Source organism: Notechis scutatus, chromosome 1, assembly GCF_049901735.1.
Source record: "Notechis scutatus isolate UNSWTSFEM ecotype Mainland chromosome 1, rNotScu1.2, whole genome shotgun sequence".
Lineage (NCBI taxonomy): Eukaryota > Metazoa > Chordata > Lepidosauria > Squamata > Elapidae > Notechis > Notechis scutatus.
In genome coordinates, this window is record NC_142009.1 from 146,248,354 (window position 1) to 146,262,844 (window position 14,491).

General features: G+C 35.8%; 1 protein-coding gene across 3 annotated transcripts in view; it reads right to left on the reverse strand.

Annotated features, from left to right (window-relative positions):
• The window catches only part of RANBP17 (RAN binding protein 17), a 191,996-nt gene that overhangs the window by 74,265 nt on the left and 103,240 nt on the right, over positions 1-14,491 (reverse strand). For 2 of the 3 annotated variants that reach the window (XM_087948140.1, XM_087948150.1), the window contains 2 exons: positions 7,949-8,022; positions 7,409-7,489 (listed from right to left, as the gene is read on the reverse strand). The exons of the other annotated variant lie outside the window; for it this stretch is intronic. In XM_087948140.1, the coding sequence (XP_087804266.1) occupies positions 7,409-7,489; positions 7,949-8,022 (155 nt within the window). The remainder of the gene's footprint in view (positions 1-7,408; positions 7,490-7,948; positions 8,023-14,491) is intronic. 3 annotated transcript variants of the gene reach the window in all.

A 14,491-nucleotide genomic window follows, 5' to 3' on the forward strand; every position in this document is an offset into this window, starting at 1 on the left:
TAGTGCTACTCTAGATTATGCTAGTAAACCCACCCTTGGAATATTGTGTCCAGTTCTGGTCACCACTATACAAAAAAAGACGCTGAGACCCTAGACCAGACGGAGTGCTTACATCTCACCCGTGGAGCCGCCCTGGAAACAGTGAAGGACTGGCCTATGGTGCCTCTGCCAGCAAAAACGGAGCTCGGGCCACCAAAGGCACCCCTGACATGAGTGATGTTGAGCTGGCCATGCCCACCTCAGCCCCCCAAGGTCAAACACAATCCTGCTGCGGCCCTCAATGAAATCGAGTTTAACATCCCTGCCCTACACAGAGCACAAAGAAGAGCAACAAAGGTGATAAGGGATGTGGAGGCTAAACCATACGATAAACATCTAAGGGAACTAATAACTTTAGTCTAATGAAGAGAATCCTTAAGGGTGACATGACAGTTGTCTTCCAATACTTGAAGGAATGTCACAGGACAGAGGGGATTGATTTACTCTACAAAGCACCTGAGGCTAGGACAAGAAGCGATGGATGGAAGCTAGTCAGAGGGAGATCCAATCTAGAACTTAAGAGAAATGTCCTGACAGTGAGAACAATTAGCAACAGCTTTCCTCCCAGAGTTGCGACTGTTCGATAGCTGGAGACTTTCAAGAAAAGATTGGATAACCATTTGTCTGAGATGGAAGAAGCACTGTTGTCTTGGGAAAACTGGACTAGAAGACTATCAAGACCCAGGGTCCCTTCCAACTATTCCATTCCATTCCTTCCAGCCTTATAATGCTTTGAACTACGATTCTTAGAATCTTCCTTAAAAAAAAGTATTGAGATGGAAGGGAGAGGGTTATAAGAATTTCAGCAACTGAATTATTTCTGTCCTATTCTCCTTAGGGCAGAGCTTTCTCACTTGTTTTGTAATGACTATTTGGTGCACAAGAGGGGAAGCATTTCTTTTTACTGATAACAGAGGAGTTTGTAGGTTTATAACACTGAATCCTGAATTACATCAATCTGTGAACCAACCATTATAGTATCCAGGATGTAGGAATAGAATTGAAATTGTAGCACTAAATTGATCTTTACTGAAAAAAAATTATTGGCAAATTGGAAATTATTTAAATCAAAGTGAAAATATGTATATTTCCCTTTTCTCAAGCATACAACCATATCTTTGTGGTTTCACCTGCATACAGTGTCCTTAAATTTGGAAATTTATTTTTCATACTATTTACATAATGGCAATAATTCATGTTATAAGCATGTTTAAACAAAAGTGACTGGTTAGATTTCATGATCATAAACTCATGATAGTTATCAACATCACTTAAAATCAATACTGGAAAATGGCCTTAATTTGTATCTTTATTACATCAATGTAAAAAATTACCAACCTTCTTTGGATGGAATAGATAAGTTGCAAATAAAACTGAGAATTCTGGGAACGTTGTCTCAATCCTTCTGAAAGGCACCAGATTGGGGAAACCAGATTCAGACAACTGCATGGCTCATTGTTCAAAAACTTTAAGTAAGCTGCCTTCCTTTTTGGTAATGGATAAGATTTTAAAATGTTCATTTTAATTTTTTTCAGATTTTTTCAATTATTAAATATTAAGGCAAATATTACCAACCCAACCCAAACATTCCAGGTTGAGAACTCTACTTTTCTTTAAATCTAAAGAAAAGTTTCAGTCAATATAAACATGAGGAAGTAGAAACCCCAAATTGTAAGAGTCATTTGTATGCAGTAACTTCACAAAACAGACAAAAGCAGCACACACACACACACACGTATGCACACCCAGTTACAGGAAACATTATGATAAAGTTAATTATTAGAAACAAAAGAGAATACATGAAACCAGCACTGCTGCACCAACATAAAAGAAACACTAACACATTCCATTATGTAAATGAATTCAAAGCTATTCCATGACTGATCAAGCTAGAAGGGACGTAATGATTTATAATTCAAATAACCGAGCCTTAAAATCAAATTGGACTAATATATCTCTAAATATGTAAGCTTGGAAAGTGTTAAAATAATACAAAAGAAGACAGCAACACAAATCATTTGTTGCCTCTTGTTGCTTAAAATTTCTCCCCTTTCCTCTCTTTTATCCTTTCTAAAATTATTTTTAAAGTGTTACACACCCCATTGCAATAAATAATCCTTATGCATAATAAAAGCAGCAATTTCAAGATACACATGGCAATTGTTACAGAAAGGACATTATATACATATGAATAAATTAAACAATGAGAAGGCATTTAAAAATAAACTATGTAATTATTTTTTAGTCTCTTAAATTAATCACAATTTAATGTACTGTGTGTTTTGAAATGAGTCAATGGAATATGATGTCCCCAAAATTTCCAGTGCTTCTTACAAAATTTTATATACCTAATGGGAGCTTAATCTTCGACCTACCACACTGGCATAATCCCCATCAGAATGAAGCATGCTTGTGTTAAGTGAACACTACAGCCAGAGTTGTTCTGATAAACTAATGCAACGTTATAAAGGTCACTGTTTGCAATACCAGAAGTATTTATAAACACTTCATATGTAAGAAATAAAAAGTACTTTAGTATTATTCTTTAAAAGCTGAGCCAATAAATTTTTAAGAGGAAAAAAGTATGTACTGGTAAAAGCCAAAATGACCAGCAAAATTGGGTTGTTCATCATTTTCCAGCAAAAAGGAAAAGCAACCTCGACAGGTGTAATTTATCATTTTTCTGATTTAATACCAAAGAAATATATTAAAATAATAAAAAGAATCCTGAAATCCTCAAAATTTGTTGTGATAAATAGCCCTCCCTGCCTTTATTACATTATGTCTACTAACAGAAATATTGCATGGTGGATTTTGCCAGACAAGGACGATTATTTTCCAATAAAAAGTTGCATATTAAATTCTAGCACAAAAGTGGGTGTCTTAATACTTCTGAATTCTTTTCTCATTTGCCAAGAAATACAATTTTAAACTTAACTAATACTAACACACAAGAATAAAATGAAAAACAGGTTAGCTTTACCATGTTGCATCCATTTAAAACAGGTAAAAGATAAAAAAAATTATGTAATTTTGGGTGATTTATTAGTTGGGAACATTTTATTTATTCAAAATAATATTCATTTCATGCAGCCAATTTAGGAAATAATTTGCAAAGCTAATATGATTTTGTATATAACCTAAGAACTTTTTATACTGCTTATTACATCAAATAACTGAGTAAAATTATCTGTCAACTAAAAGGGTTATGAAAGAAAGAACAAAAATACTATAGCCTTGAATAATCTTAATAGTTATAATTACATAACAACATATTGCAAGGGGCTAAAATAGAAGACCTACTGGCAACTACAGGCCACTTACCAAAACTTTAAAGTTGATGGTTCTAGTTCAGGGATGTCTCGCCCATGGCCCATGGCTCGCATGAGGCCATGGATAGCTAGTAATGCCACCGCACAATGTTATAAATTTTTAACATTAATTATGTGATTTATACAAATATTATATATTTTAAACAAGGCCCAAGATATTTCCTCTTCATTCAACGTGGCCCAGGCAAGTCAAAAGGTTGGATACCCATGATCTAATTGAAAAGAAGCTCTTTCTACCTGAGCAAAAAGGAAACCACCTAAACATCAGAGGAACAAAAGATCAGTTCTTAATTGACAAGACGATTCTGTAAAACTGCAAGAGAAGGTAGACCAAGTTGAATGTAGTGTGAATATGGAACAAGTCAGGTTGTGGCTATGAAAAATCAAGAACATCTGCCAGGCTATCCCACTTCCTTTACATGGATCATCTGAAGCAGTATGGAAAAACAGCATCTGACATGGAATTGCTGCTCAACACTATCTACTTGCAATGGAGTTGGGGCTGGACAAATATGCTGCGCTTACTATGGTATCAATGGGAAAAATACTGAAAACTGAGTTAGTTAAGAGAACTATGGACATCTGTGCTCTGGAACTGCACATGTTCTGGATCTGGAGGTATGAGTCCTCCATAGAGAATATTGCCCATGCTGACATATGCCATTAAGAAATCGAATAGATATCAAGGGCACAACAGACGTATCAGCCAAAGCTTATCAAAAAGTCTTTTGGTCACAGCCGCTACCTGCTCTTCCACAACAAACCTTGAGTCCCAGAGGCCCACCAAATTATGTGAATTTGCTCTTTTGGGGAAATGCTACCCCATGAAGAACTAAAGTTGGTATTGCCTTACAGTCAGCAGGCTTCTGAATTAACAAATCTGAGTCTGTTTCTTTCTGCCCAGGCTCCAAACATCCCAAGTGATTAGTCTACTATCATCATATCCTGTCCACTCAACTTCCAACCTCGAATGAATAACGGATGGTCACAATTTACACTTCCTAGGGTTTTCATTCCATCTTTCTCTAGTAAGGACCTGGTCACTATGAACAGTGCAGCTTGGCAAATGCAATGAGGACAGAGAAGGAGCTCCACTTCATCATCTGTATCACTACAAAAACAGGCTTGAATCTGACCTTGTGCTTGTGTCCTGTTATATCTGCTTCTTGTCTTCCACTCATCATCCCTGTATATTTCTATAAGGCTATGTTTTAGCTATATATTGTTAGTGCTTTATAATTTTGTGCTGTGCATTACAGGTGGTCCTCAACTTACAACCACAATTAAGCCCAAATTTCTGTGGTTAAGTGAGACGTTAAGTGATTTTGCCCCATTTTACAACCTTTATTGCTTCCTCTTTATTGTGTTGTTAAGTGAATCAGTGCAGTTGATGTTAGTAACCTGCTTGTTAAATGAATCTGGCTTCCCCACTGACTTTGCTTGTCAGAAGGTCACAAAAGATGATCACATGATCCCAGGACACAGCAATGGTCATATATATGAACCAGCTGAATTTTGATCACAAGATCATGGAGATGCTGGAAGGGTTGTAATTGTGAAAAACGGTCATAAGTCACTTTTTTCAGTGCTGTTGTAACTTTAAATGAACTGTTGTAAGTCGAGGACTACCTGTAGTTTAACTGACATGTATGAATGATATAATAAGTAAGACTCAACTAAAAGATTCAGAAGGGTGTGTTTTGGAAGTGTTCAGCTTATATAACATGAGGAATGAAGAGATGGTTTGCAAACAAAAGATAATTCCCATATAAACTGGTATAATTGCACTCCAATGGAAAAATACCAAATGGTGCAGATACCATTGGAAGTTATAAAACAGGGTGGAAAGTGTAATACGTCGTTGAGTGTCCCACCTCAACTGAATCTTACTGACTAGCTAGGGTTGGTATGTATGAATGAATGTGGTAAAAGTGAGTAGTTTCCCCCCCCCAGAAAATGTATATTGAAAGTAATAAAACTGTATTTGCTTCAACATGTTCTGAGTTCCTACCCAAGTAGCACAGATGTTAAAAATAATCCCTCTTTATGGCTTACGCATGATAACATAAGCCCTCAAATGAAGAATGAACTTTGAAAACCTGAACTTAGCTCTAGAAACTGCTAACATTTATCATTAAACTAATTTGTAGTGTAAAATGACCTTATTAAATACATAAAAATTTTCATTTTTATATAAAAATACATAAAAGTTTTAAAAACTGTCCTGGCACTAAGAACAATCTTTAGTATGCTGCATGTAAAATAAATGTGGATGTCCACCACTCCCTGAAAGAAAGAAAAATCACTCCCTTTGTAAAGGACATAATAAAGTAGCATACAAAAAAATAATTAAAATTATACTGTAATGAAGATTACATTTTGCAGCAAAGGGAACAAAACTGAAAGAACAGCGGGCTGAAAAACAAAGTCTACTAAGAAGCATGAAATGAAATGTTATCTCAATAATTAAAAAAGGAACTGGACAGAATAAAAAATATTAAAAGTTTTGTGAAACAGAGTGCTTTGGATTCCACTTCTACAGTGCTAATGGCTCAACCTGGGTCGAGACCTATGGAAGTAGTCATGTTAAGGCAGAAAAGTATTGTTTACCAAGATGAAATGCTTCAGGATGAAATACCTGCAGAGTTATCGTATTAACAGCAAGGGATATTCAAAGAAACTCGTATCTTTTTGTAGAGAAAGAGTGACATCAGGGAGTCTTGGAATAATGAATATTGGTCTGTGTTTCTGGGAAAGGGTACACAAATGTTAGGCAAAATTTTCTTTTTTCCTGCTTTCTAGGAAGCTTCAAGTTTGCACAACAGTGGTAGGAGAGGTTTTTTGAGATTGCTCCGAGTATAATAGCTCAGAGGAAGGGTATATTTCTACTGTAGTTCTTGAGGAGTGAGACCATTTATAGATTCTGAAGTGCGCTTATCTAACAGTAAGTTCACATTCCATGTGAATGAAATCTGTTTCTTAGTGGATGGATCAAGAATCAGGAAAGCAGTCTCACAAATCATGCCCAGGAAATGGTTATTTCCTCAGTGGCTCTGATGAAACTGATTCCCAGGGAATGTTCACTACTTAGAGTAAAGTCTTAGAGAATTTCAGCATTGAGTGCATTCTAAATATTTCACTCAGAGTGGAATATTAAGTGGATCATATTACAGGGCAAGAATTACTGCCTTTTAGGACACCAACCTCACATTTGCCATCTTGTAGGACTATGGCTTCTCTGTTCCAGCTCCCACCCTTTAGAACAGCACCTCCCTGAAGATACAAATGTTTCCAGTCTCCTGGGTCTTTGAAAAATTCTTAAAATCTAGCTTTGGTCCCAAGCCTGGGTATAATGTATTGGGGAAAGAGATGTGGCATGCCATTTTAATGGCTGTTTTTAGTCCAGGCTATTTTGTTTTGTGTATGTTTTTAAATTGTCTTAATTTAGTATTAGATTTTGTAAGATGCACAGAGACTGCTGGAGTGGGCATTTAAAGAAATGAATGAACGAACGAACAAATGGATGGATGAATGATAAATAAGAGACTAGCTTAATTCACACAGCATATTAAAGTTGAGCAACCGATGTATTCTCACATAATTCTGAACTACTGCTCCCAGCATCCTTTACGACTGGTAAACACTGAATGGAACTGCTGGGAATTGAAGCTCAGCAATATGTGGAGGGTTACAGGTTACTCACCTCTGTGATAAACAGAGAGCATTTTATTGGTTTTGCTTTACATGCTGTTTACATCCAGCCATTGTGAGTTATTAACTATAGTCTAATACTTAGTGCTATCAGACTTTACCTATTAAAGCAGGAAAATAGGTTTGATAGCTCCTTAAAAAGTTGAAGACCCTGTATACAAGAAAGACATTTTAAACATGTTTTATGCATCAAAAAGGATAACTAAATGACTAATGTTAATCATCTCTGTACATTAAGACTGTTTAAAAATTTCAATTCAAATTCAATTTCCCTTTCTAACTGCCTAGTTTCAGATCTCATGTATAATACACAATTAAAAGGATATCCAACAGAAAGATCATTTAAAAACTGAAGTGTTCTTGAAATCACAGGCTCACTTGTCCCCCAGTATTTAAGGTTTGTAACACTAAAATATTAAAAAGAACAAAATGAAGTCTTCAGCAGAGTAGGCACAAGCAATTGCATACATAATAACCCTGGAAGCTGCTATACTTTTTCAAAAATTTGCTTCTGCTCTTTTAATGTCAAGCTTACCATAAATAATTTTTATTAATGCAATTACTAAATTGAAGAAAAAGATATTTTTTCTGATTTTGTAATATATTTAAAAGAAAGTTTAAAGAAAAATTTAAAATTATATATAAAAGGAAAATATGAAAAATAGCAAATTTTCAATCAAATGAAGTAACAGAACACTGTTAACAGTGATAGTGACAACTGGGAGATAATATGGATTACATAATGTATTCGGAAATTGAAATTTTAAAGATTAATATTTAACATTGACTTGCATTAAATTTAAGATTTAAATCATAAACTCTAGCAACAAAAACAACTGTATACAATAACTCAGACATAAACTCACATTTTTGACATAAATGTTTCTAAAACTTGGTTGTCATCAGTTATTCCCAAGACTTCAGACATTCGAGCATAAACCTGAAAGAAAAAAAGAAGTGGCATTTCAGTAACATGCTATGACTTTTAAAATATTTAGTTGTTCATTTCTACTTGGGATTTAAAGACTGAAGTTCCAGACCAACAGTACTTTATTCTCTGCTCCTAATTCTTATTCTCTAATATGTTACATTAGGAAATAAAACTAATGTTTCATTTCCAAAAAGCTGGTTCTAATTATAAGTAGATTGGAAAGGATCGAGAACCACCATAAATATGGTGTAAATTAATTTTCTACACGTGTGGTCAAAGCAGTTTTCTACACGTGTGGTCAAAACAGAGATCTGTTCTCTAATAAATGTCCATTTATCACTGTACAGCTTTAACACTATAATTTGGGTGTTCGTGGAATGGAACTGTATTTTTTTCTTCTTGTAAAACATTAATTGCAGACTCTCTAATTTCTTGTCTTCCTTCCAGAATAACAGAGTTGGAAGGGACCTTGGAGATCTTCTAGACCAACCCCCTGCTCAGGCAGGAAACCCTACACCATTTTCAGACACATGGTTGTCCAATCTCTTCTTAAAAACTTCCAGTGTTGGAGCATTTACAACTTCTGGAGGCAATTCCTTCCACTGATTAAATTGTTTCAACTGTCAGGAAAGTTCTCCTTAGTGCTAGGTTGCTTCTCTCCTTGATTAGTTTCCATCCATTGCTTGTTCTGCCTCCAGGTGCTTTGGAGAGTAGGTTAACCCCCCCCTTCCATATTCTATATTCTTTCCTAAAATTGATAGGATGCGTCTATCTTTGCAAATTTAAAATATTCAACTAGTAGACAACTTTAGCAAACTGGTTGAGGAATTCTGGGAGTTGAAATCCACAAGTCTTAAAGTTGTCAAGGTTGGAGACCCTTGGTCTAGACCAGGGGTGGGCAAAATACGGCCCGCCAGCCACATCCGGCCCGTTGGTCTTTTTAATCCGGCCCGCCGATGATTGGTACAGAATTAAGGTTTGATGTGAATGATTGAATGATTGCATTCATTTGATTTTGACTTGTAATGACAGGCATTTCGACACCAGGTGGCGGCCCGTCTGTCAAATTTTAAAAGTCAATGAGCCCCCCGAGCCAAAAAGTTTGCCCACCCCTGGTCTAGACAAAGATATCTCAGCCCACAGAATGAATGTGGATCACAACACAGTTTTGTTTCTGCCAGAAGACAACTGTTCAGAGATAGTTCAACAGAATATCTGGAGGACTATGTATTTGTCTCAGACTTGAAATAAAAACATATACCTCTACATGCAACTTTAAGGGAGAAAGGAAAGGAAAGATGAGTTATGCTTTATTTTAAGCTTCCATCATTTAAAATTAAAAATAGAGTTTAAAACACTGGTAGAAATGTCAAACAAGAGAACACTATTTTAATTCACGGTTATCCTTGTGGTTTCTGCTACTCCTTTTTACCATGCTTTAGCTTTGATTTCTATTATCCAATCAAGATCTGTGTCAACCCTTATCCCTAGAGATGTCCTTCGCCTGCTACGATTTGACAGTTAAACCTGAGTGCTAAACAGGATCATTACCTCTTAAACCTATTTATCTGAACCACTGAATAAGTTAATTGAAAAGCTCATTAAACAACAACAATCTGATTTGTTTTCACTGGTGGCAAATTCATTTTAAGCAGCAGAATGGGTAGCATAGTTAATCGATATATTCTGGGAAAAAGAAGCTTCTTAAATTAGGATAGTTGAAAATGACCATATAAACTGAAGTTATGTGGTATTGCATAGAACTTTATTACGTTTATTTTTCCTATAGATAATGAGTCAGTTGAAGTAGGGGTGGACTTTTTAGGGCTCTGAAGATTCTATTTAGACTACTACAACTCTTATTCTTACAGAATTCTTATACTGACTGCAAGTACTGGAAAACGAGAATACAAAAGTTCGATCTTAATCCCATAAAAACCATGAAATCTAAGAGCCAAAGGAAGACTGGTTTTGTGAGTCAAAATAGGGTTGGCATGGCCACCATAAAGTGACAAGGAAGCAAGCAAGCTGTCCTACCTGATATTTTTAATATGTCCCTTCTCAATATAGCAACTCATGGAGAACTACCTCAGATGTGATCCTCAGTAGGAAAAAAAAAAGTGTTCTTGAAGGATGTATAACTTCAATATGATTTTATTGAAATGTTTTATTGAAATAAAATCATAAAACCAGAGAACACCCACACAAATTCCAATTTGTCTATTTTGAAGAAGGCAAAGGCTGGCCGGCCAAATTGTATTAGCATGTCTGTTAATTTTACACTCCACCACCCTAAAGTTGGAGGCTGCTCCCGAGGCAGGAAAAGGCGAGTCGGGTAATGGGGGGACCTTCAACCCCAGTTGAGAGGAAGCAGTGGATACTAATTTACAAATAATGGCCACTGAATTCCATAATGGGGTTCCCTCAGGAAAATAGGAATAGGACATGATTTAACCTCAGAGACACAAAACGGCCTGACAGTCATTTCCCTTTCTCTTGTTTTTGTTCCCTCCTGCCCTCCAAAGTCATACTTGAATTTTAGGGAATATGTCTTCTGCTGGGAATATAACTGAGTGAAATGCATTTGACTCTCTTCTCTTTGTATTCAAATTCCGGGGTTTCATCATGAACTAAATCGAGGCTACAGATCATGGACAAACTAAATCAACCATATGTAGTTTGGCTGGAGTGAGTCATTGTAGCTGACCATTTAGCCTCAGTATATCAGTATAAGTTAGTAAGCCAGACCTAGATGCTTCAATTGAGATTCTCCTTTGTTTGAGATTTCCAAAATGTGTAGGTCAGGTTCAGAAAGAAGACAGGTAGATAAAATAAGGGGTTTTTTTTGCCCCAGACACAACATTTACACCTATGGTGTACACCTGAGTTGGTAAAATGCTGTACACCTGAGTTACTATGTAACATAGGATGACTCACTTGACTCATCCCAGAATCTTCCAATATGGAACCTGATGGAACCTAATAGAAGCTTATTCTGAACAGATATCTCCATTTGATTTTGTATTCTTGCTGATTATACAGTTTGGGATGTAATTTTCATAGTACTTGCCAGCAGTAGGAACAAAGCATATGTAAAAGACATACACATAAAACTCAACTAATATGTAATGCAAAATGCATATTGCACCTATGGCCCAATGTATTGTTTATAATCCATACTGAACATTTATGGTTTATGGCTTCATCTGAGATTGGAAATCTGGTGCCCTTCAGATGTTTCAGATTATGACCTCAATAATCCACAACCATACTGATTTGCTTTATAGGAACTGTAGTCTGAAAAAAAACTGACTGTTAATTTCTAATCTTAGCATAATATTTAAGCACTGGCTGAAATCAAGATAATGTTCAATTATGACTTCCATTCAAATTGCATCTCTCCTCATAAAACAGTTTGATGAGAAGCAAGCAGCATCTAACTATATTATTCCCAAATTAATATCTGAAATGCCATAACGTTTTAGCAACACAGAAATGAGAACACCCTGTTTATATTGTTTCTTCATTGCAAAGAATATCTTGCTTTTCTAATGGTATTCAAAGAGTGTAGGAGACGGAAATTGAACTTCAAGTTGGAATTTAATTTTACGTTGAGGAAGTATGTTATAACCATTACACAGATTAAAGTTCCACTACTATGTTAATATAATCCTTTGGCCCCAGATATGTTTAGCTAAAAAGCAGCAGCTAATTATGTCAACCCTTAAAATATGAAGCACATTATAAAACTGGAGATGGAGAATGAGAGTTCCTAAAGGTTGTTCGGGTATATAATGACAGTCAGAGAAATTCAATAACTGCTCTGTATGGAATGTACTCAAAAACACCACATGAAACAAATTAAACCAGAACAATGAATCCTTCACACTGTGCAAATACAAAAATACCAGAAAGCATTGGTTTTGTGTTTGTAAGGGCTATAATAATGAATTAAGATTTGGGATAGCGAATCTTCACAAAATTACAGGAAAGTTATTACCCAGAGGCCCAGCATAAATATTTTAGATCTTAACACTTTCTGAACTTTATTCAGGCTTTGTTGGCAAAATGGACATTGTTACAAACATCATTATTACATTTTGGGGGGGTGTCAATGGATAATATAGAGGAAACAAACTATGTCCATCTAAGTTCAGAGAGAAGGTAAACAGAATGGAAGAAATGAGGAAAAACATGATGGTTTACATTTTACTTTGATATTTCTTTAAGTTATTTCTTACTTTTATAGGTGAATATACCTGTTCATAAGTAGCCAGAATATAAAATTCACATATTTCATGTCAATTGAAAATAAGATAATTTGAAATTACTACTTTTCTTAGCAAGATAAAAAGTAGCAGTTACAAAAGGAAAAACTAAGACCTTTCCATGCAACTAAACTCACAAAGTGACCAGCAATTTATATGAGCAGTAAATTATAAATGGGTAATATCTGATTCTTCGGTTTCTTTGGACTCATACTATAACCCTGATAATTGGCCATGGTGGTCAGGTCTAAATACCTACAACACAGAGAAATCCACACCTAATGTTAAATTGCAGATTATTTTGGAAATAAAAGAGTAGTGATGATAATGGATACAAATAACAGCAAATAATTTTCCTCCCATAGTGATGGGAGGAAAAGCAATTTAAACACAACAGCACTACAATTTTATTGACAACTATCCTGAGTATGAAGAAAGATGAAAACAGTATTTTGAGATGTATAATATAACTACTTTCTGTGCATTTTCATCCCTAACAAATCCTTAAAATCTAGTTTTATGTTCCTTTGTCTAGAATCCTGATTAAACTGTTTATTTATTTGATTTGTCTATCGCTTACAAGATAATAGGTATAAGTATAAACATAGTTATGAATACATGAAATGGATACATATAAGAAAAATAAAAAGAAACAATAGGACAGGGACGGTAAGCAAGTTGGTGCACTTATGCACGCCCCCTACAGACCTCTTAAGAAAGGGGTGAGGTCAATAGTAGACAGTCTAAGGCAGGGGTGGGCAACTATGGCCCTTTTATGAATTATGGACTTCAACTCCCAGAATTCCTGAGCAAGCCATGCTAGCTCAGGAATTTTGGGAGTTGAAGTCCACAAGTCATAAAAGGGCCATAGTTGCCCACTTCTGGTCTAAGGTTAAAGTTTTTGGGGTTTGGGGAAGAAATCACAGAGTCAGGTAGAATATTCCAGATACTGACCACTCTGTTGCTGAAGTCGTATTTCCTGCAATCAAGTTTGGTGCGGTTTACCTTGAGTTTGTATCTATTGTGTGCTCTTGTATTGTTATGGTTGAAGCTGAAGCATTCATTGACAGGTAGGACATTGCAATGTATGATTTTATATACTATACTTAGATCGGACCGAAGGCATCATCGTTCTAGGTTTTCTTGGTCTAGAATTTCAAGTCTGGTGGCATAAGGTATTCTGCAACGAGTAGAGGAGTGGAGAACTCTTCTTGTGAAATATTTCTGGACTTTCTCAATTGTGTTAATATCAGATACGTAATGCAGGTTCCAGACTGATGAGCTGTATTTAAGTATTGGTCTAGCAAATGTTTTGTATGCTCTAGTTAGTAGTGTGATATTACCAGAGAAAAACCTATGTAGGATTAGGTTAACAACTCTTAATGTCTTTTTGTCTATGTAGTTACAGTGGGCTTTAGCACTTTGATCATTAGAGATGAGTACTCCAAGATCCTTGACAGAGTTTGGATCATCATCACTGTGTATGTCCGATTTTGGATGATCTCAAAATTAAGAATTAGACCTGGTCTATCACTATCTTTTGAGAAAACTGCCAGCAGAACTGGGGTTTCAGCAACAACTCTGGTGACGTAGCTGAAGAATGCCTGGTTAAGGAAGCTGGGTCTAATTAATCTGCCTCAACACTGTGTTAGAGCACTTGCTATCTAGCTCATTAGTGTCTACAGTAGATGACAAGTTCGTGAAGATCAAAGACAGGAATCTTTTTTAGTCCTACCTACAGTATGAGGTATGGACTTGGAACTTTTTGCATGCAAAGCACTGAAGCATGGATTATGAGCATTGACTTCTTATCTACTGTATATCATTACCTTGCCTAACTAATACCATTTATATATTACCTCCTTGGATATTCTTATGCAATGTATTACATTATTTTTCCCTACTAAAAAATCACATTGGAACTGACAAGAATACCATTCCTTGTTTCTGTCTCTTTCCTTTCAACAAGAATTTTAACAGACTTACCAGAGTGAACCTGATAACTGCAACAAGGTAGGCTATATTTTATCAATTAATGGATCACTGTAACTAATGACATAATTGGGAAACTATGCTTGGCAGAGAAAGAGGATCATCTCACTTCACCAATGTTTAAGGTCATTTACAAAGGAGCTTATGTGCATGGCTGCATATGTGGATGCTGTCATCCATATGCAAAATGTCTTCAGCAGAGAGGAAAACAACCAGTT